General features: G+C 35.4%; 1 protein-coding gene across 21 annotated transcripts in view; it reads left to right on the forward strand.

Annotated features, from left to right (window-relative positions):
- The window catches only part of CLASP2 (cytoplasmic linker associated protein 2), a 146223-nt gene that overhangs the window by 106226 nt on the left and 12146 nt on the right, over nucleotides 1-27851 (forward strand). For 6 of the 21 annotated variants that reach the window (XM_058832641.1, XM_058832649.1, XM_058832650.1 and 3 more), the window contains 10 exons: nucleotides 4475-4581; nucleotides 8338-8582; nucleotides 9131-9194; nucleotides 14386-14549; nucleotides 15258-15336; nucleotides 20121-20264; nucleotides 23945-24088; nucleotides 24440-24546; nucleotides 25609-25762; nucleotides 26459-26687. In XM_058832641.1, coding sequence (XP_058688624.1) covers nucleotides 4475-4581; nucleotides 8338-8582; nucleotides 9131-9194; nucleotides 14386-14549; nucleotides 15258-15336; nucleotides 20121-20264; nucleotides 23945-24088; nucleotides 24440-24546; nucleotides 25609-25762; nucleotides 26459-26687 — 1437 coding nt within the window. Of the gene's footprint in view, nucleotides 1-3743; nucleotides 3807-4474; nucleotides 4582-8337; nucleotides 8583-9130; nucleotides 9195-14385; nucleotides 14550-15257; nucleotides 15337-15493; nucleotides 15545-20120; nucleotides 20265-23944; nucleotides 24089-24439; nucleotides 24547-25608; nucleotides 25763-26458; nucleotides 26688-27851 lie in introns of all 21 variants that reach the window. The other 15 variants (XM_058832637.1, XM_058832645.1, XM_058832647.1 and 12 more) reach the window with 6 other exon arrangements.

The following is a 27851-nucleotide window of genomic DNA, read 5'->3' on the forward strand; positions in this document are numbered from 1 at the left end:
CTTCTGGTTTCGGACATTTTTTTGAAATTACATGTTTCTCTTATCATTGCAGCACTCGTCACTTGGGTACTTGAGTGCAGGGTCAGCTGTTGCTCAAAATTCTCTACCTAGTCAATGAATTATTTTGGTGTATAAGGAGAAAATGCACTTAGTTATGTTCCCTTAGCTATATGGTCAGCAGCTTATTGGTATGACACAAATGGCAAGGTTTTGCAAGATTACCCATCTGTTTCTGAGATACCAGTGAGGCATAAGAATATTAGTTTATAATTACCTTAACATGTTGGTTAAAGATTAGGGAAGGTTTTCAGCTCTATGTATCCTTGTCAAGGTTACTACAAAGTTAATAGTAAATTTTGCTTAAATTGCTTTTACATATTGGGTTTGTGGACTAGGGTTTTCTTTTTGCTTGTTTGGTAATAGCAAACTTTGTCTGTACAACTGAATCTGAAGCAGATCTCTTTTTGATGTTACCTTTGTCTGAAACAGTCTTCAGTATGTATCCTTCTTATTTGGTTTGTTCAGTGTAGCTTACAGTTAAGGACTTTATAACACTAGCTGCTAAACATAGTCTGAAAATAGTAAATCTCTGGTTTCTGTCTCAAATTGAGGCACCCAACTGTATTCCTAATTAGCACTGGACATATGTTAGGGCTTCCTGCCAGCCATGGTTTCATTGGGAGAGTACAGATTAATTGAATGAAAGCTGTTTCAGTAACTAATGCTAGTTTGCCCAGATGTTGTTTAATTGGGAAATGATACTAAAAGTAGATGTTACGCAGGATCCATTAGGAAACCTGTATCTTTTTTTCTAAAACACAGCTGGAAGATTGTGTTGAAGCACACATGTACTTTCTGTTCTTTTAAAAACAAGGGTGTTTTTCAGAACTCTTTGTGCTTCTTCTTCTGCCTTACAGCTTGGTTTGAATTGTATTGCATGCAAGATCAGATTTACATTTTGTAATTAGTCGAGTGCTTGCTGTTTTAAGTCTGTATTAGGCAATAGCACGAGATGTGTTGCTGGGATAGATGCCACTGGAGGCTTTATTCTTGTTTATGTAGTTCAGTTTTATAATTCAGATATCAAAACAAGTACCCCTGCACTAGTGAAATAGGTGGAATTATCTGATAGCACAGAGAATGCTGTATGTACAAACATGTATAGGAATTCAGCATTGGTTTTAAAAAAAAACAAAAAGGGAAATTACACTGGGAATAAATGAAGATTCCTTTTGGTATGACACTATTTGAATGATTTAAAATGTCATTCAGTGTTTTGTTGGTACAAGTGAAAGATGAAATAAGGCAAATTCAGCTTTGTTTAGCTAGAGGCAGTTTCACATGGGGATGAAGAGGGGAATATAACTTGTATTTCCTCTCATTTCTGTCAGCACAGAAATTCTTACTTATGAACACAAATAAAATAAAATTGTTTTTATCCACCTTTAGAGTATAAAATGACCTAAATGCTACGTAATTGCTTCACTCTATACATTGGTATGAAATGTTTATGTAATCTCACATCTCAGTATCATGTTAAAAACTCAGAGATAAGAGCCATTAAGAAGCGAGTTATAATTTATATAGAAGTGTCTACTTTGGTTAAATACAGTCAATAGTAGATATCAGGCTAGTATAATGTCCATATTTTAGCTAAGAAATAATCTTACTGTGAGTCCATTTATGTCGCTGAAGGACATGAAATGATTCACACAACCACTCTCAGTGTCAGAACAAAAACCTGTCCCTTTATTCTCTGACTCCAATATTTATAGATTCTCAACAATAACCAGGGATTGGATAATTAAGTTACCACCTTTCCAAGCACAATGGTAGTGCAAAACATCCATCAAAAGATGTTTCTTAGAAGGAACATGATAAACAACTTATGTTTACATGGGAAAGTAACTAAAACTATGAAAACATTATCAGAGGGCTTAATTTTCAGGGTGACACATTTAAAGTCTTATTTTGATTAATCCTTTAAAAAAATGCAACAGCAAAAGCAATTACTTGACAATTTCTGCAATTTGAGCGGTAAAAAGAACGTTCTTGAAAATATGTTTTGGAGTGAGGTATGTTTCACACCATATATAGTCTTAAAAACTTGTCTAGCATATTTCAAATGTATGTAGGGGCAAGAGTAATTTCAAGTTTCCTGCCTAAAGTTTGAATTTTTAGTTTCCAGTTGAACCTTTAATTTTTGGGGCTTATTGATGTAAATTAAGGGGATGGTTAAACACAAGTATTTATTTAAATACAAACATTTATTTATCCCATTAATGCTTGTATTTAATAGAGCTGTCAGCTGTGATGTCTGTGTTGTGACATCATCAGTCCTGTCTCCTTTTCCGTGCTGAGACACCCTTTCTAAAGAACCAAGTATTCCATGAAGCATTAGTTCCAAGCTAAAATGCCCTAGCCAAACATCTTCATGTAGGATTAGTGAGAAATTAAGTACATCACTGTGCTTTATATAAGGAGTAAAGAACTTAATGTAGAAAGACATAGTGTTGTTTTTGGGATCTTTACAGGACTTAGGCTCATTGTGGAAGTGCACTCAGGTTAAAAGGTCCTTCCCAAAATGTCGTTTGGTCCATGTCACCACTACATGATTCAAATCAGACTTTTGAATGGTCTTTGTTAATCAGAGAAAAGGATAATTAATTTGATTTGGTTTCTGTTTATGCTATTTTATATATCTAGAAAGAGTAAAATATTTGCATTTACAGGGTTTTTTTCGAGTTTTTTTTATTTTTTAAATTTTATGGGTTTTGCCACTGTGGTTGGATGTTTGGGTTCAAGTTAAAATTGTTATTTATGTGGCAATAAAATTCTAACTTAAACGAACTGAAGTAAAAAGTTGAATTGTTTAAAATCTTATTTAATTTAAAAATTGCTTTTAAGAAAGAAAATACTAGCAGCTGTGAGTCAGCTTTTTCAGAATCACTAAATAAATAAAGTTTTATATAAGTGTCATAAGGATTTGGGTACTCAGTTTTATTCAGAAATCCTTAAGGATCTTCAGTTTCCAGTTTCCATAACTTTAAAAAATCTTAATGAGCTGCAGTAATTAACATGTTTCAATTTCACATTTTATTTATTTAAATAGAATAGTAAGTATGAGTATTAATTGCATTGGCTGGCTTATGTTAAGCTTTTAATTATAACTGGATAATTTTAACTTTTATTTACATAGTGGTGAGTTTTCACTGAGGTTGAGTTGTCTGCAACGTAGGCAGGAATTCAAGTGTGTACAAATTGTCAGCTGCCAGCACAGCAGGTTAGTGCAGGAGGCACATTTTGCAGATAATGTTTGATATGTGAGCTCTGGCTCTGACTTGAGCATACAGAATTTAGTTAAGTCCACAGTGCAAGACCAGTGTCAGTGCACTGGTAACTCTTCAGATATTTCTGATGATTCTGTTTGTGTGTGAGTGTGTGGATATGTGTCTGTGCACCTTTTCTTCTTTGAACTTAAACGTACTTGCTTTTACCCTGCTCTTAATCTTGTAAATTAAAAAAAAAAATTATGCATGAAGTGTCCAGTGTACATAAACCTATATAATCATATTTGGTATAATCAAAGAACTACTCTGAAGATTTTTGCTTCTGTTTACTACTCAGTTTCTTGTGCTTAAGCGGAATCTTTTTGATAAATAATCTCTTGTTCATCTGAGCAGCTATTGCAGCACTTTGATTCCATGGTCATAGATAGGGTTTATTTAATCCTGTTATTGCAGCTTCCAGACATCACTCCAGATCCACCGGTGCCCTCTACGCTCCTGATACTTATGGGGCCACAGGTGAAGGATGAGTACCCTTTGCTGTCATCTGTGCAGTCATCCTGGATTTTTTTTTTCCCCACCCACTTGGTTATTCTCATAGTTCAGTTTTAGAAAGTATTATTTATATTAATTTGAGTTTTGTGGTTTTAATAATCCAGATAGATGTGTTTATGTTGCTAGATTTTGTCTCCACCCTCATACTCCAATGTTAATCCTTTTTTCCTTAACATTTTTTTATTTGCAGAAGAACTTTTTTAGTTTTCCATTTTTTTAGTATTTGTAGAGCATTCTTTATGCATGTAGCTTTCTAATCAACAGTCTCAATAGCCTTACTATTGTATTTGCTTTCTTTCTAAATGAAAACAAAAACCCAAAATGAAGAAGACACTAATTTTTAAAAAAAGCAAAACTTCTTTCAAATAAAACCATTGTTTTGTAGGAGTTTTTCCATGTGATGTTGGGACAGAATGTTTGTAGGTGACTGGCTTTTTACTTGAATTTTTACTTTTGTCTGTGCCACTAAAGACTTCAGAATGAAAATGGTTATTTTATCCACTATACAATTTATTAAAAACGTTAAGCAAATGCTTCTCTTCTGCTTGGGTTTTTATAAGTGAGTGTAATATTTACATCCCAGCTTTCTATTCTGATTGAATTATTTGTATTTATTTTTGTTGTTGTAACAGGTACTGGCTTTGGAATTAGTCAGTCGAGTAGATTGTCGTCATCAGTCAGCGCTATGCGAGTTCTGAATACAGGTTCTGATGTGGAAGAGGCAGTAGCAGATGCTTTGGTAAGAATCTCACGCTTACCTTGTGTAGGTTACAGGCTCCTTAAGTGTTAGTTTCCTGTACATTAAGCATGCAGAAGAACTTGTCATTTATTGTTTTACTGGCTTCTAGGGGGAAAAAAAACCCAAAAAACGTTGCTGGAGCTGTAAGCATGGGAATTCTTACAGAATTTTTAACTTATACAGAAGTTTTAACTTTTGAGAAGCGAGGTTTTTTTCATGGTTGACAGGAAACAGTCTTGAACTGTTGTGTTGGAGTGGCCCAAGGAGCCACTTGAGCAGGTAGAACTAGAAAGCAGTTTCTCACAACACCCAGAAAAACTTCAAGATAGGTCGAAGGCTTGTTAGAGCTGGGAATGATGACAGCTAAAGCCGCTGGTTACAAGAAGCCTGAGTTTTCTGTCTGACAGCAGGTGAGATTGATGCTGAAGTGTGAAAATAATGGCTGAGGAGCCAAGCCCCACACAGCCACTCTCTCTCCCCCACCACTGGTGTCAGAGAGAGAATCAGAAGAGTAAAAGCCAGAAAACTCGTGGGTTGAGAGAAGACAGTTTAATATGGAAAGCAAAACCCATGCACCCAGGCAGAGCCAAACAAGGAATTGATTCAGTGCTTCCCGTGGGCAGGTGGTGTTCAGCCATCCCCAGCAGAGCAGGGCCCCATCACACACAGCAGTGGCTTGGGAAGACAAACACCATCACCTGAAACATCCAGGTCAGTTTGGGTCACCTGTCCTGGCTGTGTCTCCTCCCAGGTACCCCCAGCTTTCTCACCAGCACGGCAGTAGGAAAGCAGAAAAGGTCTCAGGGTGAGCGCTGCTCAGCAATAACAATACCTCTCTATATTATCAACCATGTGTTCAGCACAAATCCAAGCCACAGCCCCCACACCAGCCACTGTGAAGAAAATTAGCTCTAGCCCAGTCCAAACCAGCACAGCAAGTAGTATCTCATAAATTTAGTTTTTGTCTTCCTTTGTTTTCAAAATGTTACACTAAGTTACAACTAGTTATGCCATTTTCTTTCTTAAGCTACACTGTTTTTTAAAAGGGTGTGTTTGACTCCTCTGCCTTCCTGCCCCTGTAAGCCAAGCTGAATACATTATGTATTTTGCTATTCTGGCATTTACATGAGCAAGCTGAAATCCTCAGTTATCGTAAAATACTGATGCTGTGAATCAGATATATTTTTATCGATTATTGGAGACTATTTGCATGTCATTAAATACTTGTAAGTACCTGTTTTCTAGTTACCAGAATGCTTTAAAGAAATGGTTATTTCTCTGGTTTAAGAAAAGTTGTTATTTTGAAAGTTGGTAAAAAACTACAAATTAGACTCTAAATTACAGTCAGATATAACTTAATAGAGAGAAACAAAATTTCCAAATATGAAGAACTCTGTCATGTTCTTAGTATGACTACTGATTTCTTGGTTAATTCTTTTTTCTTGATATTAGTTTAAAATTTGTGTGCCTTCACTGGCATAGAGATCAGAATATCTATGATATCTTGTCTGAGATCTCATGGTGAAGTCAAGTGCATTTTCCTCTTTCTGTTATTAGAAACTTTACAAAGAGTTTTCAGCATAATGGTGAATGCTGGTTTTTAAACTGGAAGTCAGTCTGGATTTTGGAATAGGTAGAACAACAGTCCATGGAACATGGAAATTTTCTGGTTGTTACTGGAAAGCCTGTGCTATAGTCCTCTCCACAGAGGTGCTTCACAAAGAGTATCTTCAGTACTTTTAGCAACCTCCTGGTTTTCAAATTTGCTGTGCAAATTATGTAGTAAGAATAGAAGTTGAGGAGAAAGTCATGTTTCTAATGACTGCTCTTGAGGCTTGAATGTGTCCTGCGTTGTTGAAGCAATAAAGCTTCTTCAATGAAACTGGTTTTTGCATTACCTGGATCCAAAATATGATGCTGCTAGAAATGTTACAGGAAAATCGGTCTGTATATTTTAACTAGAATCTGACATTACAAAGAAGGTTCAAGAGCTGCAACATTTTATTTTTGTAGTACTTGCATGCCTGGTTCCTTGCCATGCTCTAAATGGTACAGGTTGTCCTGTACAAATGGCTTCATGTAGATGGAAATCTGGTAATAAACACTCTTATTGTTTTATCACAGAATGAAGATTCACTCATAATGGTATTTTTAAAAGGTAGAATGTAGAGTCCTGACATATGTGATATAAGTATAAAAATAAAAATATTCCAGATTGTGCTACTCCTTTTTATTTGATGAAAAATACTTGACCAGTTTTAGTGGTGGCGGTTTAGTGAAGCCAAAGAGGTGTCAGTCTTCTGCCTAAGATCTGTTTTGAATATTGCTGCATAAAATTCAGCAATAATGGAAATCTTTATATATTTTTATGTCTTTTACTTTAGTACCATCCTTGACATTTCAGATTCATTTATTGAGAAATCTTATTTTTTCCTTATGGTGTTTCTTTTCCAAAACACTTAATATCTCTGTGATTTTTCCCTTCAGTTATTCTCTTATATGTATGCTCGTCCTGTTGACAATAAGCCTTGCTTGTTACCTCTTGTATTGATTAGTTTGTGATCAGTACTGTGATATCCTTTAAGTTATTCATGCTTAAAAATGAAAAGCCTGTGCAAATGGCAGTGGTAATTAAGGGGAAAACAATCACTTATACTACTGATTCTTTAAGTATTTAATGAAACTGAGTTTTTAAATGCTAACTTCAGTTCCAAAGTTTGAATGGCAAGAGCTGTTTTGCAGAGGTATGTGTGTTTTTTCATTTTAGGTTAAATAACTTTTTTCCCCCCCTCTGACCTTTGGTATGTTGTGTTTTGTTTTGTTGGCTTGTTTTTTGTTTTAAGGGATTTGGGATTTTGCGTTATGTAATCAGTTTTTTTTGTAGAACATTGGCTGTAATTTTTGGAATGACAAAATTTAGATATTAAACAAATAGTCCAAATCAAGGTTTTGTACTGAAGTAACAATTGACTGCATGTGTTAAGTTAATGTGTTCATGCTCAAACATCACTGAATAAGACACAAAGATTTTGACAGAGAAGTCTTTGTGACCAACCCACACATGATATGTAATACTTTCCTGGAAATGGAAGCTCAGCAAACTACTTCTTGACAATGTGTGATATGCTAATCAGACACAGAGAGCTAAGAACAAAATTTACAGTAAGACTATATGTTGTCCAGTGGCAGGGAGTTTATTACTCACAATGCTGCTATGCCTTACCTTCCTGTTCTCAATTTCTGTTTCTTTTCAATAATTTACTGCTAACAGCTCTTAGGAGACATACGGACTAAGGTATAGAAACTTTTTCTTCTTCAATAGTTTAATATTTTGCTATTAACATGATTGATGAAGTGAGTTAAAATGTCAAAATACAATTTTGAATCAGACCTCTGATTCTTAAATTCTGTAACATATATAAAGCTATGAAGTGAAATAACTAACTTGCAACAGTCTTTTGTCGCCCTATTATGCAATTTTATGGGTTCTTGAAAGAAGACCTGAAGTAAAATATTTCATCAAAAATATGTCTTCTCTGCGTTTGCTTTGGGTTTATATTTGGAATACTATGTAAGCCATACTTCAAAATATTTTCATTAGCTTGGTTGGACCTGCTGTATGGTTGGAGCCATTTGTCACTACGGGGAGTAGGGGTCACAGCGGTTACTTAAACTGTTGGTCTTTCGACCCATTGTGGGTATGTTGTATCGCCTCTTTGAGAACCAGTGCTGATCTGGGCCGTCTCTGTACAATAGAAGAAGCCCGTGCGAAGGAGATACGAATCGTATGGGATGTACTCAGACGATGATGCCAACAGCGATGCATCAAGTGCCTGTTCGGAAAGGTCCTATAGCTCCAGGAACGGGAGCATACCGACGTACATGAGGCAGACAGAAGACGTGGCTGAAGTCCTGAACCGCTGTGCCAGCACCAACTGGTCAGAGAGGAAAGAAGGCCTTCTAGGCCTGCAGAACTTACTAAAGAACCAGAGAACTCTAAGGTAAGGTGGCATACTAATAGGAGAAACATCTTGTTTCATGTTGTTGGGAGGCAGGGGGAGCGGGAAGAAAGGGTGTGGCTTTGAGAGTAAGATGAGGGAAGGAACAAGGAAGCTGTTCTCACTTCTGACTACTAGTGTATGTTGGATGTAGGGAATTCAAAATTGAGCATTCTTACAATACAGAAGGTTCATAAGATGCTTTCATCTACTATCAGTGGAAGGCTTTTTTTCTTTATTACTATAATTTTGTGGGTATTTATTCAGAAGAAATCATTTACTACTCACTAAGAACACCTTTTTCAGTATCAGCTCTGTTAAAAAAGTATGGTATAATACTTGAGACAGTTTAAAGAGACATAAGTTTAAAATCTCATTTCAGATGAAAGCCATTACATTTTTACCTGTGTCTCAAACAAAATGGTTTCCTTTACTTAATTTACTAGATTATTTGATTCAGTATTTACTCTTGATTTCACTGATTTCTATGCATTAGTGTTCTAGCAGAACTAGCAGGGGAGTTGACTAATGCATTGTTGTCTTTTTGGCAGTCGTGTTGAGTTGAAAAGATTGTGTGAGATCTTCACAAGAATGTTTGCTGATCCTCACAGTAAGGTAAGTGTAGGTTTTTCTTATTTTCAGGAAATGTCTGAAAACATAAATTAAAAGAAAGGCAGTTATGATAAATTACATCAGTGATACTTGCATATGTAAAATTTCACAAGCAAAAGTAATTAATGGTATCAGATTTCAATTAATTTAATTTGGAGTTTTGAACAAGATAATTTGCCCCCTTTTTCTGCAGGATCATGGAAATAAAGTGAAGGTTAATGTCATATATAATGCATTGAAGTAGTTCAGCAGTGTGAGCTCAAAATCTGTGTTTTTAAGAAGTTGTTGTTTACAGAGGCCACTTCAACACAAGCACAGATTTTCTTTATTAGAAAAAAAGGCTCTGCAGTAATTTAAGTTACAAATAAAGTTATCTGACTAAATCATACATAATCAGATAAACTATGCCAAATGTGCACATTTATTTTCCAGGACATTTTGTATTATCATAGCTTATGGTATCTTCCATGACTTCCGTAGATAGGGCTGGCAGTTGAGACTGGTGAATAATTTTTACATCAATTTTTTAATATTCCATAAGGAGACTATACTTTGGTATAAAAGAAAATGTGATGTTTTATTCAGTTTTACTTAGGTAAAGACTCCGTATGGATGATATGACAAGGAAAATAATGCTTCTGTAAGACCATTAAAAATTTTTTAAGTGAGTTGCTTTGCATGATAGTATTTTTACAGTTTTTGTGGGAGGTGGGTTACTAGTACAGCTTGATTAAATGTCACAATTTCTCAGCAGAAGGAATGCAGGTAAGTAAGTAGCCTAATAAATATAATATTGTAAAAAAATACATCATATTTTAATTATAGGCTTGTTTGGTATCTTTTATGTTGAGTATAACATGTCCCACTTTGTGTCGGTACTTTGGAATTGATAAAATTATACAGATAAATTCATAACAGGGTATTATTTCAGAAGTATTGATTTTTCTCAGAAGAATCCTGAAAAACAACTTTCATTATGCAATACATTTTACGTATTTTTAAGTCTTCCTTATTGCAGCAAGGGAAAATTAAATTCAGAGTGATGAGATGTCTTGAAAGGTTAACTTAGTGTTAACTTAGTTAACTTAGAGTCTTCTTTATTTTTCCTGTTGGAAGAAATGACTTAGCTGCCATCTCTGACACCATGTATTTTGGAATAACTTGCATTGCAGACAGCAACATGGTGTTAAAGTTGATCACATACTGCAGAAATCCAGAAGAAAAGACTAAACCAATCTTTTACTTTAAAAGAAGAAAACTAAAAAACTTCTTTTTTTACTAAAAAGAAGAAAACATTACATAAAAAGAAAAGTCAAAGCATAGGAAAGAACGTTAAATATTGAAATATTGCTGGAATATTTGCTTTTTAAATGAAGTAATGACCACATTGTTAATAGCAGCTTGGTTTAATTGTGCTTGTTCTGTGGTAATTAATATTGCAGCAATGCATATGTCAGAGCTACTGTGGAGATTTTTGTGTAGCATGGGAGCCAGAGAAGGATAATGAAAATGTTCCAAACTTTAGTTTTATATGTCAGAAGAGCATTTTACCTTTTAAATATGTTTGCCTTTAAAAATGTTACATTGACTTGTTCTTGTTGATTGTTCTGTTTACTGGCCACTCTGATACAAAATAATTTAGCTTCAAGTTTGAAAACTTGGCCTGTGTTGTAAGCTGTGGTACAGCTGTTCCAGTCACTGAAACCTTGCCTGCTTTTTGGTGTTGTAAAACTATTAGTAGTTTTCAGTATGTTATTAGGAGAACCCTTTAAGTATTACGAGTTCATGAGCTGTGATTTTTTTTTTTTTTAATCACACACATACGTCTACATAAATCTCATCTTAGACTCTACTCAAGTGTCTGTAGGAATTACTGTCATCACTTTTGTGGGGTTTTATAAGGTATACTTTAACGTGATATCTGGATGGAGGGAGTTACATTGAATAAGAGAGTAATAATATTTGAAGGAGAAAATGGGAGAATGGACTTGCCAAGTGCTTATTTTAAAAATACATTTGGTATCCCAATAAAACTACTTAAATTTGTCATAAAAGTTTTGAAGTACCTTTTTTGTTTTATTTTGGTTTATATTCCATACAGGAACTTTGTATTGATGGCCACTAATTTGTGTGTTTTTATCTTTTTCCCTTTTTTGTTGTTTTGTTTTGTTTTGTTCTGTTTTTGTTTCGTTTTGCATGCTGTCCCCTGTGTTGGAACTCTCTTTAGAGAGTAAGTTGGTTCAATATTTGTTGGAAGCCTAACCTTACTTGCATGAATGTGCAATTAATCCCTTTTCTCTATTTTTCTTCCCCAAAGAGTTCATGCAGTGTCAAGCCTTTTGCAATCATAAAATGCTATAAACAATTAGTAGAATGTGTGGTAAAGTTTCGAGATGTGCTTTATCTACTAATTAACTGACATTGTTTGGTTATGCATTCCTGCTTTATATTGTGGTGGTTGGCACATCTGAAATAATTCACTCTAGACATAGATCACTTATAATTATTTCCATATCTGTTTATTTTTTTCCACTGTCAAATTATTATGAACTTCAACTTCAGATAGTTGATTTCAGAATTTTAGTTTGTATCATAAAAACAGAAACTGCAATTTTTGCAGTATCCACACACATTCTTCAACATATAGGTGGTTGGGTTCCATTTTCCATTCCAAATTCATCCTTTGCCTTAAATGCTCTTTCAGCCTTCTTAAATTCTTAATGCTGAGACAAAATTATATGTTTAGTATTTTTTTTAAATGCAACAAAATTGCTCTACTTATTTTTCTCTAGACATTCTCTGTGGTAAATCTAAAATGAAACAAAGCTTGAAAACAAAGCTGAGTCCTCAGTTACGTGTATTTTTAACAGCTAAAACATCAGCACAGGATCTTCAGAGTGCCATAGTGAATCATAATTCTTTTGCCATAGTGAATCATAATTCACTTTATAATGATTTCAGCTTAAGCCACTTCACATGTTTGAAGACTCGTACTAAGTCCACATTACTCCATCAAGTCAGAGCTTGTAACCAGTTTGTTCAGCCTACCATGTTTTATTGGAAAAGCCATGTGTGTCAGTGTCTGCAAACTCAAGCCAGGTGCAGGTTTAAATTCTGCTGAGCTGTGTAGTTCAGTTTAAAGGATTTTGTGAGACACACCCCCACACACAATATAATCTTTATAGCATCAGAATTTGTTTGTTTGTTTGCCTAAGTATATTTTCCTCTTACTTCAGGGCTGTGAAAGCCAAAGGTTTCATATTACAATAGAGAAAATACATATTGGTTTGGTTTTGCCTCTGTCTTATAACTGTGGCTACTGCTTGTGAATCCACAAAATTATGTATTGTTTCAGTTTAGCCTGAGAGAGAAAATGTTTCCAGTCCTGTACATTAAAGTCTTGTCCCACTACTGGCAGGGTAATTTTGAAACCTCAGACTTGAATATAGGTCTACATAGACAGCACAGAAGTTGGCAAATTTTTTTCCCCAATTTTTAATGTAATTTATCCCAAAAGGGAAGTTAATTAAAGTAGCTATTCCTGATGGGCTTTATATTGAGTAGGGGTTCGTATTGTTTAGTTTCTAACAGAGATTTTCAGTATTTAAGATATTTTTAAAAAATTTTCACAAATCTCCTGTAGATCCTGAAAGAATCATAAAATACCTGGTTAAAAGGGAACCTCAAGGATGATCTGGTCCAACCCTTTCTTGATCAAATTAATCTGAATTTGTTTTTTATTTCTAGTGTAAATTTGGAGACACTTCTTTAAGAGATACTTGTATGAATTTTGTCCACTTTATGGTGTGAATTTGCTTTCCCTGACTTGATGATCAACATGCAAAGTGATCGAATTTTCTCAGCGAAGAGGGCGTGCAGCAGCATACACCAGCTCCGTCCTCCTCACTTGCATCAGTGCTGTGGAAGCAAGTCTGCTTCCATGGCCTAGTCTGTCCAGCTGTGTGAGGTGTGATCACATTTGGGGGTTTTCCACTCTCACAGAAGCAGCAGAATTTGGGCTAATGACAAGTCAGGTCAGCTGCAGGAGGATGTGAGGTTCCAGCCCTTGCTCTGCACCAGCCACTTCTAGCCTTGCACCCATGTCATAAGTAGTCAGGAGGCAATATCTGCCCAACCCTCCTTGCACCACAGCAGTAGCCAACTTCTGTACCCAACTCTGTGCTGGAGCGTGTGTTGTGAAGGAACCTTTTTCAGACCAAACACCCATTTTTCTTGTCAGAGAAACAGGAAGCCCATGGGCCACACAAGTACAGAATGTATACATCCTGATTTCAGTCTTAGGTATGGAAAAGACTTAAAATGAGTGCGATATATTAAAAAAGCACTTTAACCAAAGTTACCTATTTGTCACGCCTTCCTTGACCCCTTCCCTCCAAAAAGCCCTTCCTCCTGGTGTGAATCTGATAAAAAAAATACATGGTTTTGATTCTTTTGGTTTTGTTTTGGGTTCTTTTTTTTTTTTTTTACCTAATGCAGTCTTTTCAACATTTGTTGAAAAGAAGACAATGGATATTGTGTTTTCAAAAAACCGCAAGTACTTCTGTGTTTTAAACACCTGCCAGTCTGGAATCTATTGTGGCTTTTTTCCCTACTGTGGTGAATAATTTCGTGTTGGGATACCTGCGATAGTAGAAGAAGCTTGTTCTGTTCCATGAGTATTTTAGGAATTGGCCAGCTGTCATGATTTTGCAGTATTTAGTAATGCAGATACTTACAATTAACTACAATTTTGCTAAAGAATAGTAGTAGCTTGTTTCTGTTTTAAAGAGAAAGTGTTTTTATAGTCTTTGAGGAATATGACAAATCAACTTAATGATAAGAGCTTGAAAGGGTAAAAAACTAAGTTTTACTGGAAAAATTGAGGTTGCGCCAGCCATCACAGTAAGCATTCCTTTTCTTGACGAAACTGCATGGAATACCTAATTGTCAAACTTCTACAGAAGTCAGCTAACATTTCCAACGTACTCTTATATCAAAATCCAATGAACAAGCAGGGCAGATTTCTTTCTTTTCCTTTCTTTTTTTTTCTTTTTTTCCCGCTTGGCTGCAAAACACTGCCTTTCTCTGCCTCTGATTCCCTTACTGCTTTCTTCGTTTGTAAGTTCGGCATACGTCAGTGTCGTTTCCTCTTTTGCCCCATCCTACCCTCTTTCCATCTTCTTCTGCTTTTTAGGTGTTCAGTATGTTTTTGGAGACACTGGTCGACTTCATCCAGGTCCATAAAGAAGATCTGCAGGACTGGCTGTTTGTACTGCTGACACAGCTGTTGAAAAAAATGGGTGCTGATTTGCTTGGGTCAGTACAAGCAAAAGTTCAGAAGGCACTTGATGTCACAAGGTAATGAGCTCTTAAAAAAGTAACAACATTGTAGTTGTTAGCAATTTTCAAGGTTTTTGCTGCTTTTATTTTTTTTGGTGTGCTGTTTGATTTCTGTAAAAATGCATAGCTCATGGCAGATCACGAAACTTTAGTAAACCTTGTTGCTTCACCATTTTGGTTTCATAAAATGACTCTTAACTGAAAGGGTTTGAGTCCTCAGTGCTGAAAACTTAATATGATTCTACTTACCTGATTCCAGAATATGCACCTGAGTCTTGTATGTTTGATGTCTCGCCTTGTGTACAGTGATGTAGAAATTGTGTTTGAACTTCTTTATTTTGCAGTAATAAGTTTCACTGGAATATTCATCTCTGCATTAGCATTAACTTTTAAGGAGTTACGATAATAATGTATTTGCTTTCTGTCTTCCTTCTCCCCAGGCTTCACTAATAGCCTGATTTACAATCAGAATTCTAACATATCATTATTATATCATTCTGCATTGCTTGCATTATCTAGTCTAGTTATAATTGCTTCATAGTAAGAATTCCTTAAATCTTGTCCTTAACATTACCTTAACTAGGTAAATGTTTCTGAAAGGTCAGATACAGTGGCAACTGGTAGCAATTTCAGCTTTACTGAGAAGGGTGAAGGCTTATTTGCTGCCTCTCAACAGTTCTTAACAGAAAATTTAACGTAACTTAACATTATTTTGTTTGTTTACAGGGAATCTTTTCCAAATGACCTCCAGTTCAGTATTTTAATGAGATTTACAGTTGACCAGACCCAAACACCTAGTCTGAAGGTAAGACTTTCTAGGCTTGCTTTGCAAGCAGAAATCATCGTTAATGGAAATTTGGTTGTCTAAATTTTGAATTTGGATTGTTATTTTTGTTCTTTGTAAAAATAAAGAAAATAAAAAAGGTTTTCAATTAGTGGATTTTGTTTTTATAAACTTTCAGACAGTCAAGCCAGCACTGCAGGACCAACTTCGCTCTTTTTGGAGCTCAAAGGTTTTTGTCTGAATTACTGTCTTTATTCTTAACCCTATGTGAAACTCTTACAGCGTTACCAGTAATTTTTATTTGAATGCATTGTATGCTGCTACTAACCTTTGCGGGAAACTTTAAGCATGCAGATGCTCAGTTTTAAACACGACACTAGTGTGAAAATGTTTGCTGCAAGAGAGTTCTAATAAAAACACAGTACAATAAAAATGAGCAACGAAAAATATGGCTGCCTAACATCAAGCTGGTTATGCAAACTCACTCTGTCAAGTCTTTTCTAATTTTATGTTTGTGATTTCCCATACTTTTTTCCCTAGTTCAAATATATTTTTTGCTATGTTCAGCCTAACAGGCCTTGGGTTATTTAAACTATTCTAATATTAATGTGAACTTGAGTTACTATATTAAAAAATAGCTCCTTATGTGATGCACTCTACTTCTCTGAAAGCAGTGTGTAGCTTTATAATTACACACATTTTTACCTAAGAATCTATAGTCGGTAGACCTGCCAGCACATCTGAAAAGTAAAAATGTATTCTGTAGTACATTTGCAGTTCCAGAGTGTTGATTTTAGAAACAAATGCATCAAATCCTATGATTTAAAAGTGATGATAATGGGGAAATAACAAGCATATGATAACTGGCATCTTCTGCTCTATCCTGCACGAAATATTTTTACTCAGTTTGATACTGCACAAGAATATGACCTTTCTGGAGTAATGTTGAACCTAAAGTCACATGAATATGCCTTTTTTGTCTACAATACAGTAAAACTTACATTTTTAAGCTTTTGAGGACAGTTGATACGTTGACCACTGTTGCTTCGTAGAGCTGTGTTAAAAAGGGACTGCTGTCATTTATTGAAGACAGCAAATGAGGTAGTAAAAATCAGTTTGTTGTTTAAATGAATCCTTGGAACAAATTGAGATTGGTTTTGTTTTACTTGGTTTTCCTCCCCAGGAAGGTGAATTTGATGGTTGAGATGTTCCATTTTCCGTACGGTAGAGTGTAGCTGTTAAAGGTGTATCAAGCACGTTTCAAAGCTGAGAGTGTAGATTTGGAATGAAACATGGATTCCTACTAGGCTGAGTTTGGGACTAAGTTCAAATTTCTTCTCTAAATGGCCTAGAAGGAATTCAGAAATATGAAGCGCTTGATGGGAAGACATTCTGAAAAAAATTTTGGGTGAGAATTTTGAAATCAAGATGCTGGTAAAAGTTACCTCCATAGAAGAACACCTGTTAGTTTGAAGCAAAATCAAGAGTATTTAGAATGAATTTTTTGGACAATAAATTATGTAACTGTTTTAAATAAGATAAGCTTTTTTCCCAGAAGAAAGTGGAATCCGCCCCCTACTTCCTTTTTATGTGGTAACTACAAATTCAGACCTCAGACCAGTAAAGTTATTGCCCACAGATCGGGAGTATCTGTTTAATATCCACATTATTGAGTATTTTGCCTAAATCCCATCTTCAGTGGACCCAGATAGAATAACTGATACAATCAATTGAGTAATTGGTGTGATCAAAACCCACAGAATAATAGATAATCCTAGAGCACTACTCCAGTTCTTGAAGTCTTGAGCTTTTGTTCTTTGATAAATTATTATCTGGTACTAGGAATACTGAGAAACAGCATTTGCTGTGACAGGAGGAAGTCAGAGAAAGGATTTTCAGCATCCCTAAAGATAGTCAGATAGGAGGAGGGATGGTAGATGAGAAATTTGAGCCATGTAACGATTCTCTTCTACAAATTACTTCTTTTTTTTCCTCTGGTTTTCACATGATAGTCATAAATAATCATGATCCTTTGGGGTGAACAGTCATTATCATTATTACACATAGAAAGACAGCTAAGTCTCAGACAATAAAACTTGAGCTTTTAGAGTGGCCATGGGGGTGGATTTGGATAGCTGGGCAGTAAGAAAACCAACCATAGAGAAGATAGAATTCTGCTGACCTAATCCATGGAGGGTGCAGCTTAGTGTACTGTGCTCTATCTGTCATACTTCTGCAGTCAATTTACACTTAGGTGTGGTGGATTGCTAAGACACAGTTTTGAGGTGCCAGATGTGTCTGTTTTGGTCAAATATTTGGAAGGGCATAGGAGTCAAATGTTCTAGGTGGGATATAATCTATTTAGCTTATTTTTGCAGGTGCAAACCATGGCAGTTTCCAAAGGATGGATATTTTCCTGAAATACACTACCAATCATCACTTCATTTTTCCTGGGTTTCATATCAAGTCAGTCTCAGTGAGGAGTTGATTTAAGTATTGTGACCAAAGTTCAAGTTTCTGAATCCTCCTTTACTTTGAAAATGCTGATTTGTTGACAAAGGTTTTTGCCACCGTTGACCAGAAGATATTTTTTTTTTTTTAACCTAAGTCAGTATTGAAAATTCTGGATTAAAAAATCCCTGAGTAGCACAAATTCACAACTATGAGAGAGCCCTCCAAAATTTATCTTTTGTGTATATTTTAGTCATCTGGTTATATAATGGCACAGGCACTCACTTCTAAGTATTCAGTAACTTAGAGACTGATGCCTGGGATGTGACAGTCTGAAAGTGACAGTATTGAACAACTTCACAGAGAGTGGTTTCAACTTAACAGCAAATACTAATTGTAAGAATTCTGGAGGTACTTGCATTGCAGTCCAAAAATTTTTCTCTCTGAGAGATTAAATGGATTGTTGAAGACTGAAATAGATTGTTGAAGTCTTTCTATTTCTAAATTTCATCTCTGTACCTAGTTGGTGAAAATATTGGCAAAGATACTTCTGAAGTAGATTTGCTGCTCTTACAGAGTTTTATTTCAGCATGGGGTTTTTAATCTGTAATAATTCTGGCTCATTGTATCTGATCACAGAAAGGTGTAGCCCTTCCAGAATTTCTTATTTCAAAAGCAATTAGTAAAAAATGCTTTTTTTCAAATAGCTGTGAAGTTTAACTTTGGGAATCTGTCCCACTGTGAAAAGCTCTGTTAGTAAGAACTCCTTCTGTTCAGTGCTGTTCTGTCTGAGAGCCTCTGTCTTTGCAGAAGTCTGTGCAAGTTCCTCAGGAAGCAATTCAAACACTAAATAATCATGCTCTCTCAAATACAGTACTTCAGAGTCTCATTGCTGGAAGAAATGCCTCTGGGTGTTCTAAGTGTTACAGTCCTTCACAGCAACCTTTTCAAGTCTTACATTAGATTTATTTAAATCCTCAGCAGTCAAATGTAGTGGTGTCACAATGGTTTCCCTATATAATCTAGAAATTTCAGCCATTGCTGAGAATTTGGAAAGCCATGTGGCCTAAGGTTTTTTGCTGCAGAGATGTTCAAGGCTTCTTTTTTTCCTAGGAAAATAGCTAGCAAATAGTGTGCATTTGTGGATATCGATCTGCATAAGATGAAAGCCTTCAGCTGCTGCTTGGTATAACTTCAGAGAAGTTGAGCTTTAGCAGCTGCTTTGAAAATCAAGTATTCATTATTAATCCTCATTTGTGTGCCAGTGTATCTTGAGTTTTTAATAGCTTGCAAGTTTCATGACCAAGAGAAATTTCTAAATAGCTTTGCTCAGGACTGTTGTACTACAAGCTGTGAACAACCAGAAATACACCCAGAACTCTTTTTCTCTCTGGTTATGATGGACGTAGGTCTCTCCCTCCTGGTAGGTATTTTTGGTTCACTATAATTACTAGTGGAAATAAAAGCAGAAAAATCTGATAGATGTTCTAAATAAATGTCCACAACTTTCATTGACAGATTTGCTGACAAATTTTTGAGGCAGTAAATGAGCTGAGGAAGTAAATATTTTACACATATACAAGCATAGTAGCCCTTTGCCCAAAACTGCAGTGGTGCAGTATTGGAGAAGCCAGAGAGAGGCTGCAGTCTGAGATGTACAGAACATTCTGCAAAAGGGGTTCTGCATAAGGAGTAAAACAAGTTTGTGGAGTAAGAGAATGATCAGATAAATGAGGGAGTATAGGAGGTTTTCTGTCCTCTTGGTAAATCCATGTCCCTTTCATCTAAATATATTCAAAGTGTGCATCTGTGACCCATCTTAAGTATTTCCTAGAGATACTATTCCATACATTTCTAGTATTTAATGGAAAGATTCCTGTGGCTCATTTCCAGAGACTGTGACTGCTCACCCTGATGTTTTATGAAAAAACACTGAGTGTTAACTACCTGGTAGGAGCTAGTAAGACGTGATCATTGGTTCATCAGATGATGTTCATTTTCCGTTTTAGTACTTGAAAGACTTTCTTAATAATTCTGAATTAATCTTTTCTTAATTTCTTTTTTTTTAAATATAAGCTTCTGCATATGGAATGATCTATGTCTTTTATTTGCTAGCAGTGAAATGTAATCTTTGTATGAGTATTTGAATTTCTGTGGAGTAACTTCCTTCTTCAAATGTTAAATCCACTTGTAAATTGTTTTATTGAAAAAAAAATTACATTAATGCTGAAAACATGTATAGTTTAATTGGAAAAAAAAAATCTTTATTTTGGGGAATGCACATTCTACTCTGTGAGCTCACTTCTTGCAGCACACCATTTTTATTGCCCACCTGACTCTGTTTCTCTTTGCAGGTCAAAGTTGCAATCCTAAAATACATAGAAACTCTTGCGCAGCAGATGGATCCAGGAGACTTTGTAAATTCAAGTGAAACTAGGTTAGCAGTGTCTCGAATCATCACCTGGACCACAGAACCTAAAAGCTCAGATGTTAGGAAGGTATGTTTGTTAATGTGTCCTTAGAATTGCAAAGCTTTCCAGGTAATTAAGAATATTTAAGTAAAAAATTTAAATTAACATCTTGGAACTCTCCATTACGGTTGTGTTTTTATATATGTTAGTATATTGAGATTCTTTTTCATAATTTATCATACTTCATTAAAGTAGTGTCTAGTTCCATAATCTCTTTAGTGGCCATTTTCTGTACAGTTTTAATATTACTTCAGAGACACCCCCTGTGATAGTAAATAGTACATTTGTAAAAGGAGTGAGTGATAAATTTGATAGCAAACTCAGTCTAATCTCTGTTGGATTCTCTAGAGTCCTTTATTTTTAACAACAGGTAGGTAGATAGCTACCTTGATAGAACCTTGGACAAAGGAAGTTTATGCATTGATAAGGTAGTATCATAGGCTTATTCCTGTAATGCTGCACTTCAGTGCAAACCTCCCTTTTCCACATAATGATGTGAAGTGCAAATTAACATTTATGAGCTGCCTAGGTACAGCAGGGATACTAAATAACCATAAGACTATAGTAGTGCAGTCTTTGGAAAGGATTTCAATTTGTAGAAGGCAGAAATTTTTTAAATTTTATTTGCAGTTTGATGGAATAGTTTTGTTGTTTTGATGGTTACAGGTCATGCTGTAACCTAGCACTGCCATTTCCAGCATGTTAACACTACAAAAATGTCATACCTTTTATGGTTCCTCAGTGCAAGTGTCTATGACACAGAAAGCTAACTCTTCTCTCTCCTGTCTATTTCTGCAGTTTGAAAAGCTGCAACAATTCATTTGTTGAGGTTTGTTTTGCTACTTTAATTTAAGTTTGAATATTGGCAACTTTGTCTTTTCTGGAAAGAGCAACTTAGATTGTTTAGGAGGGATGTAGGAGTGAATAGTAGGAGCTGTGTTACAAATTGCAATGTAAAGAAAACAAAAATAAAAATAGCTTACTAGACTCCTTGGTATATAGAATGTTTGTAATATATAATAAAAACCACCAGAGTTTTCTTATTGGGAGTAATGTTTTAGTCATTCCCTTCTTGTCTAACTTCATGAGTAGGAGAAAATAGTAATAGATTCCATCCAGTGGACTTTACTTGCCTGGGTGTCATGTTCTAGTAACATATAAAAGACCATAAAACAGGAGGAGAATTGAAGCAGCACTATCTTCTAAATCAGTGAAGTTTTAGTACTAAGACACGTGGCAAGCTGTCTTATCTGATGGTTCATAACTCTAATAAGCATTTTTATGTCAATAAGTAACTGAATCATGGAAGGAATTACTAGTGAGTTCAATTATCTGGAACACTTTAATTATGTAAGTTTTCAGATTTTACTTTTTCTTTCCATAACATAGCTCTTTGAGGCAACTAACTACAAAAATCCTTTAACTCTTGAGAATAAAATTTTGCCAATAAGAAGTCGAAAGAGTTATTCTGATAGTATAAAATGCTTAATTCTCTTCTCAACCTGATATCACAGACTTTTTATTTTGTTTAGTAAGCTTTATAACACTTAGTGTGATTTCTTTAAATTAAAAGCTTTTTCTAAATAATTTCTGTGTAAATCATGGGTCTGGTTTTGTCCTTAGCAAAAGCAGTTCCAGTACTAAGTATTATGAAAAATCATAGTTTATTAGTCTGAAATTGGGCACTCTTAGTGTAGTTCAGTGACATGGGACTTACCTTCTTTCTAGAAGGTAAAATTCTGTTTCAGAACTTAGATTTCTTCTAATATTAGAATTCTTCTGGGAAGAGTTTGAATCTATTCTTAGAGATCTTTAAGAAGAGAGCAATAAAAAAAAAAACAAACTTCTAATCCTTGTTTCACTCTTATAAAGATTATCTCTATGTGAGTGAATTTAAATCTCAGGAGAGACCTTATGCTGGAGAGAATAAAAACCTCCAAATATTCTAAAATGCAGGGTTTCTTTGGCAAGGAAGAAAGATAGAAAATAGCTAGTTGCATTGAAGACCTTCTGCAAGTGAGTATCAATTTTGATACTTTAGGCTGAGCTTCATTTTGGGCAGACTTAATGACTGTCATTTTGTATCCTGATATAATTCTGGACTGCCTATTGTGTTCTCTCAATAGCAGCTTAAATAGACACAGTGTTACGGAGTGGAGAGTGGATAACCAGACAGTAAAATGAAAGTGGTGATTCCTAAATCTCTGCTCATCTGCTGGATTTGTCTTGGTTTTGCTTTGTGTCAATTTTGATTAAAGGACTGACTATTAAAAATTACAAGGACAGGAGAAACAGACAGATTACAGAGGACATTCAGGGTGATGACTTGAAGGGAAAGTTATCAAGGGGAGAAGGAAATAAAAGTTAAAGAAAACAACCAGTCACGAGTATGCAAAGATAATTTGTGGCAATCTGACATGCTAGGATTTTTGTCGTTAAACTTCATACTAAGATGTGTGCCGGTATGTGTGCTCATACCTTGGCTTTCCACTTCTAATTAAAAAATGCTACAGTTCATTGCTCTGGAAGCAAAAGGAGGGAAATTAATGTCTGAAAGAATTTTCTAAACTACTTGCTTGGAGTTTATTGGTGGTTAATCAAGCTGCCTATCATTCTGTTCTAGCACAAGGCACTGGTTTTCTCCAGTGCATGGCAGACCTTGATGGTGAGCTGTATAAACTACACATAGTTGGTTAATCTTACAACCACAGTCCTTTGCTACAAAGACGTATTTTTGGAGAACTTCCTCCAGCTCCTCTTTGCACTTGTTAGTTTAGTTACTATGTTGTCAGGTTTGTTACACTATCTGGTGAATCTTTGGCAAGCTGTACAAACATTGCTCATGTCATTCAATCGACAATTTCTGTACTAGAGGGAATCTGACTATTGTGTAATTTACAATGTTGCTTTGTCAGTAGAGAGAGTAATTTTTTATTGAGGTAAAAAAGATGCCAACATACGTGAACCATGCTGTAAGATGAAGGTGATGGTAAAGATGAATTGATTACATTGAGAGTACAGGAGGTGACGTCCAGTAGAAACTACTCCACAGTTTTCATCCTCAGAATATGTAGTCAGCTAAATTTCATTGCCCATTATGTTTGCCTACCTTTTAGAAAGGTTAAGGGAAGCAGAGGCAAGGTTAACTAACTAGCTTGCCTGTAGGGTAAATTGTAAGGAGTATTAAGTGCTGTGATCACAACTGTCTCATTCCAGATTAGGGTATCTTGTTTGGATTGGTTTGTTTTAATTTCTACAGTGCTAACTGTTCCTTTACAAGCGTGTTGCGAACTATAATTACCACGTACAGAGCTCAGTAGAAAGGATCACATGCTGGCTCCTGCCCTGGTGTGTTTAGTTTCTCTCTCTAAATTTTTTCAACTTCCCAAACCCTTAAAGCCATTTTGTAAATTCCATTTTTTTTTTTTTTTTTTTTTTTTTTCCCTGAGTAAGGACATGAGGCTAGGGGGGTTGGAAAGCATGTTTTTGAAAGACTGCTTGTTACAATGATAGCTGTGTGCCTGAATTTATCAAAATCAGAACTTCCAGCTTACCAGTAAATATGAATTGCTTTTGTTCACATCTGTTGACATCTTTATTCAAGGTTGATCAAGACTTAAGTCACATTTTGTGATTACCACTCATTGTAGTATCTTTTGCTGATAAAATTAATTTGAAACTCTAATAAGTTTGTTTTCTTTTTTTAGGCTGCACAGTCAGTGCTGATTTCCCTTTTTGAGCTCAACACTCCAGAGTTTACAATGCTGTTGGGTGCTTTACCAAAAACATTTCAGGATGGAGCCACAAAACTTCTCCATAATCATCTCCGGAATACAGGCAACAGTGGTCAGGTATCCACGCTTCTGCTACTATGCTTTCTGAAATGACTGTGTCGAAGCCTATCTTCGTAGCTTTTTGTGAGATGCCTTTTTTCCTGTAGAGTTAGTTTCTAAGCCTGTGTTGCTTCCAAGTGACTTGAGAGGTTTGAATGTGCTTCCTAAAAGTAGTTTATTTTGTACTTTCTAATTTCAAAGTTACACAGGATTGAAGTTACTAGAAAGGGGTTAGACAATCCATGACTTTACTTGAAGCTCTTTAAATGTTTCTGAGCACCAGAAAATAAATATAATAATTAATATAATAAGCTAAAAGGGAATCATTTAATCCTACTAGAGCATCTGTTCTCATGTCTCCTCCTCCAGGGATCCATGGGAAGTCCTTTAACAAGACCTACTCCACGGTCCCCAGCAAGCTGGTCAAGTCCTCTCACTTCCCCAACCAATACATCACAGAACACTTTGTCACCAAGGTAATGTAGGCCGGTGGTGTTACAATTCCACATCTAAGGCTTACAACACATTGTCCAAAGATGTAACCCCAACAGTGAAAGCATGGGCAAAATTTTGCACAAAATGACAGATGCCTAGAAATAATCTCCCTTCCTCCATAGAATGACAGTGTACTGCTTAGCCTTCTTGAAGGGTCTGACATACTGGCCTGATTTGGGAAAGGGCTGTACATCTTGGAATGCAAATGGATTAGCAAGAGAATGAACCAAAGTGTGCTTCTCTAACAAGTTTTAGAATGTGTCATGTAATGTTGTGGTTTAACCCCAGCTGACAGCTAAGCATCACACAGCCCCTCAATATCCCTGTGGTCAGGGATGGGGGACAATCAAAATACAGAAGAGAAAAAACTGAGATAAAGACAATTAGGTAAAGCAAAAGCTGAATGTGCAAGCAACAGACAAGGAATTCACTACTTCCAGTGGGGGGTCACTCCTATGTTAACAACCCTGCTTACAGCACAAATCCAATGCATAGTGCCCTACCAGTGACTATGAGTAAAGTCCATTCCAACCAAAACAATCACACTCGGTCATGAAACCAGATTTAATATTGGAGAGACTAAAGAAGTAATAATTTACAAATGTTTTTTATAGTAATGATGTTGTCAGCAAAGTAGACTTTGTATTTTAGCTTTTACCAGTTTCCTTGCTATTGAGTTTTATCAGCACTCCTTTAAGACTTCTTTCAGAATATGGGGATGGTGTAACAATTCTGGTTGTTTCACATTCAGCAGAGTAAAACAGAGCAAAAGAAGTTTGTTTCTTCAGGCAGATGCTGTTACCTAATGTAGCTTTTCCCTTAGCTACTTTCAGTGTTTTCTGTGTCAGCAGTAGTGCACTTACTAAGGCATACCATAATACAGTTTTGTATTGTGAAGAGACAACTTTGTTAATGTATTTCAAGAAAAGTAATAATTTTAGTAATATTTCCTCAGTCCCTGTAGTTGCCTGGTAATGTGATTTAAAAATACAGAATCATTAAATAAATCCATGTTAATTCCTGTCCTTCTCTGTGGCCCACAGTGCATTTGACTATGACACTGAAAACATGAATTCTGAAGACATTTACAGCTCTCTTCGTGGAGTCACTGAAGCCATTCAGAATTTCAGTTTTCGTAGTCAGGAAGATATGAATGAGCCTGTAAAACGAGATGCTAAAAAAGATGATGGCGACTCGGTGAGTATTTAAACTCAGTTCATGTTGGTATCAGCAAACTAAGCCAGTGTCTGATTTTGGATGGGAAAGCATCTCTTTCAGGAGGTTTATATTCTTAAATTGGACATTTCTCCTGAATTACTTAAGAGCTTTAGAAAAATACGTTCCTAGTCTTGTACCACATTTTGAAAACATAAATGCTGATTATAAGTAGCACAGTCTGTTTAACATGTTAGCAGTTTAAAAACCAGTGATCTTGCAAAACAGCTGGAGTTAAGCTTTTGAAAAGTTTGCACCCTAGTATATGGTTTTCTGCATGTTTTATTTTATTGTGTACAAAACCTGTGGGCTGTTAAGTGCTACATACAGTATTTAAGAATTCTGTTTCCATGGAACTTGGGGTTTAAGCTTTGTTGAACTTGCCACATATGAATATGTTTAAACATGGTTTTAATTATTTTGCATTGGACTTGTAAAATAAAATACAACTGTTTCTGGTTTATGATTTATTTTGGACAATGTATACTTTCCCTTTTTTTGTTTTTATTTTGGTTTTTTTTTTAAGGAGAGCAAAATTTAGGGAAGTAAGACTTCTTATTTGAGGGCTGGTTTGAAAATTCTAAGCCTTTTGAAATTTGTTTTTGCTACATGAATGAATTAATGATGTTAATGGAAAGGCATAAGAGTCACATGCTCGTGTGATTCTTCCTCCTGCAGATTTGCAGTGCTTCTGGAATAGTGGACATGCGAGCAGGAAGTGGCGTGAACGATACAGGTCGGACAGCTCTGGATAACAAAACATCATTACTCAACACAATGCCTCCCCACTCCTCACCACGTGCACGAGATTACAACCCATACAATTATTCTGATGGTATCAGTCCATTTAATAAATCTGCTTTGAAAGAAGCCATGTTTGATGATGATGCAGAGCAGTTTCCTGATGGTGAGATTCAGTTTACATTCTGTGCTAGGAAAAAAATTATGAGATTTTCTATCTTGGACTTTAATTTCTGAAGTTATTACTGGGAATGTATATATCACTTCTTTGAGAAGTTTTTGCAAGTGCTATATTTTGAATAGTTTATTTGTTAAGTCATCTCTTTGAGTTGGATTACCTGGTAATTACCTGGTATTTGTAGAGACTAAGGGTAGAAATGAAATAATAATAATAAGGGTAAATAAGGGTAATAATAATAAGGGTAAGAATGAAGGAAATGCTATGTTGTATACTTCTGGTAGCACATCCTGTATCTGTATTGTATAATATAAATTTACTTATCAGATTGTTTCATGATTGCAATTTAAAGCGGGGGGGTGGAGAAAAGATTTACAACAGGGAAGTAAAACTGGATCAAACCAGTTTGGGAATTAGGTGAAAGATTAAGTATTTTGTTAGTAATATATTTGTATTTGAAACATGACATTGGCATTTTCTGTTGACTAAACATTCTTCTTAAATGAAACAAAACAAACCAGCTCTTTACTGGGAACGTGGTTCATCTAGCCCATCTAAATCTAGGAACATGTGTTGATGTCTTGTAGGCTTCCAGAGCTGCTTTATGATAGTCTTCATATATCTTTGGGTAATTTTTTATATATTAACATATTATATATGTTAAGAAGCTTCCTAAGTATCACTACTATCATTATTTTAATAAATAGTGGTTGTTGTAATCTAGTATTCCTGTTGTTCAGCTATAGATTAAGTTTTTAAGTAAACGCTTTCTTAATAGCAAGGGACAAACTAATCATTTCCCTTCTACCTGTTTTGTTTTTGTCACTCTGCAAAAGATGTGTTACAGAAACTGTTGAAAAACAGGGTTTTTTTTGACATGGTGTTTTATTCACCTATTCAGTAAGTTGACTTTAAGTTTGCATTAAATCAAAACCAAATCCAAGTATGGTGCATTTTTCTTACATATCTATGAAGAAGCATACAGTGTACCCAAATGTTTTCTTCTGAAATAGAGAAGAAAGCACAGTTTTACAAATCATGTCATGTACATAATTAAATAGCTTTTCCATCTACATACAGAGGTTATGTTCAAGATTCCGTATTAAGGGATCTTGTTTTACATGGGAGAAGCCTCCTTCTACCTTCTGACAA

This window comes from Poecile atricapillus, chromosome 2 (assembly GCF_030490865.1).
Source record: "Poecile atricapillus isolate bPoeAtr1 chromosome 2, bPoeAtr1.hap1, whole genome shotgun sequence".
In the NCBI taxonomy this organism is placed as follows: domain Eukaryota; kingdom Metazoa; phylum Chordata; class Aves; order Passeriformes; family Paridae; genus Poecile; species Poecile atricapillus.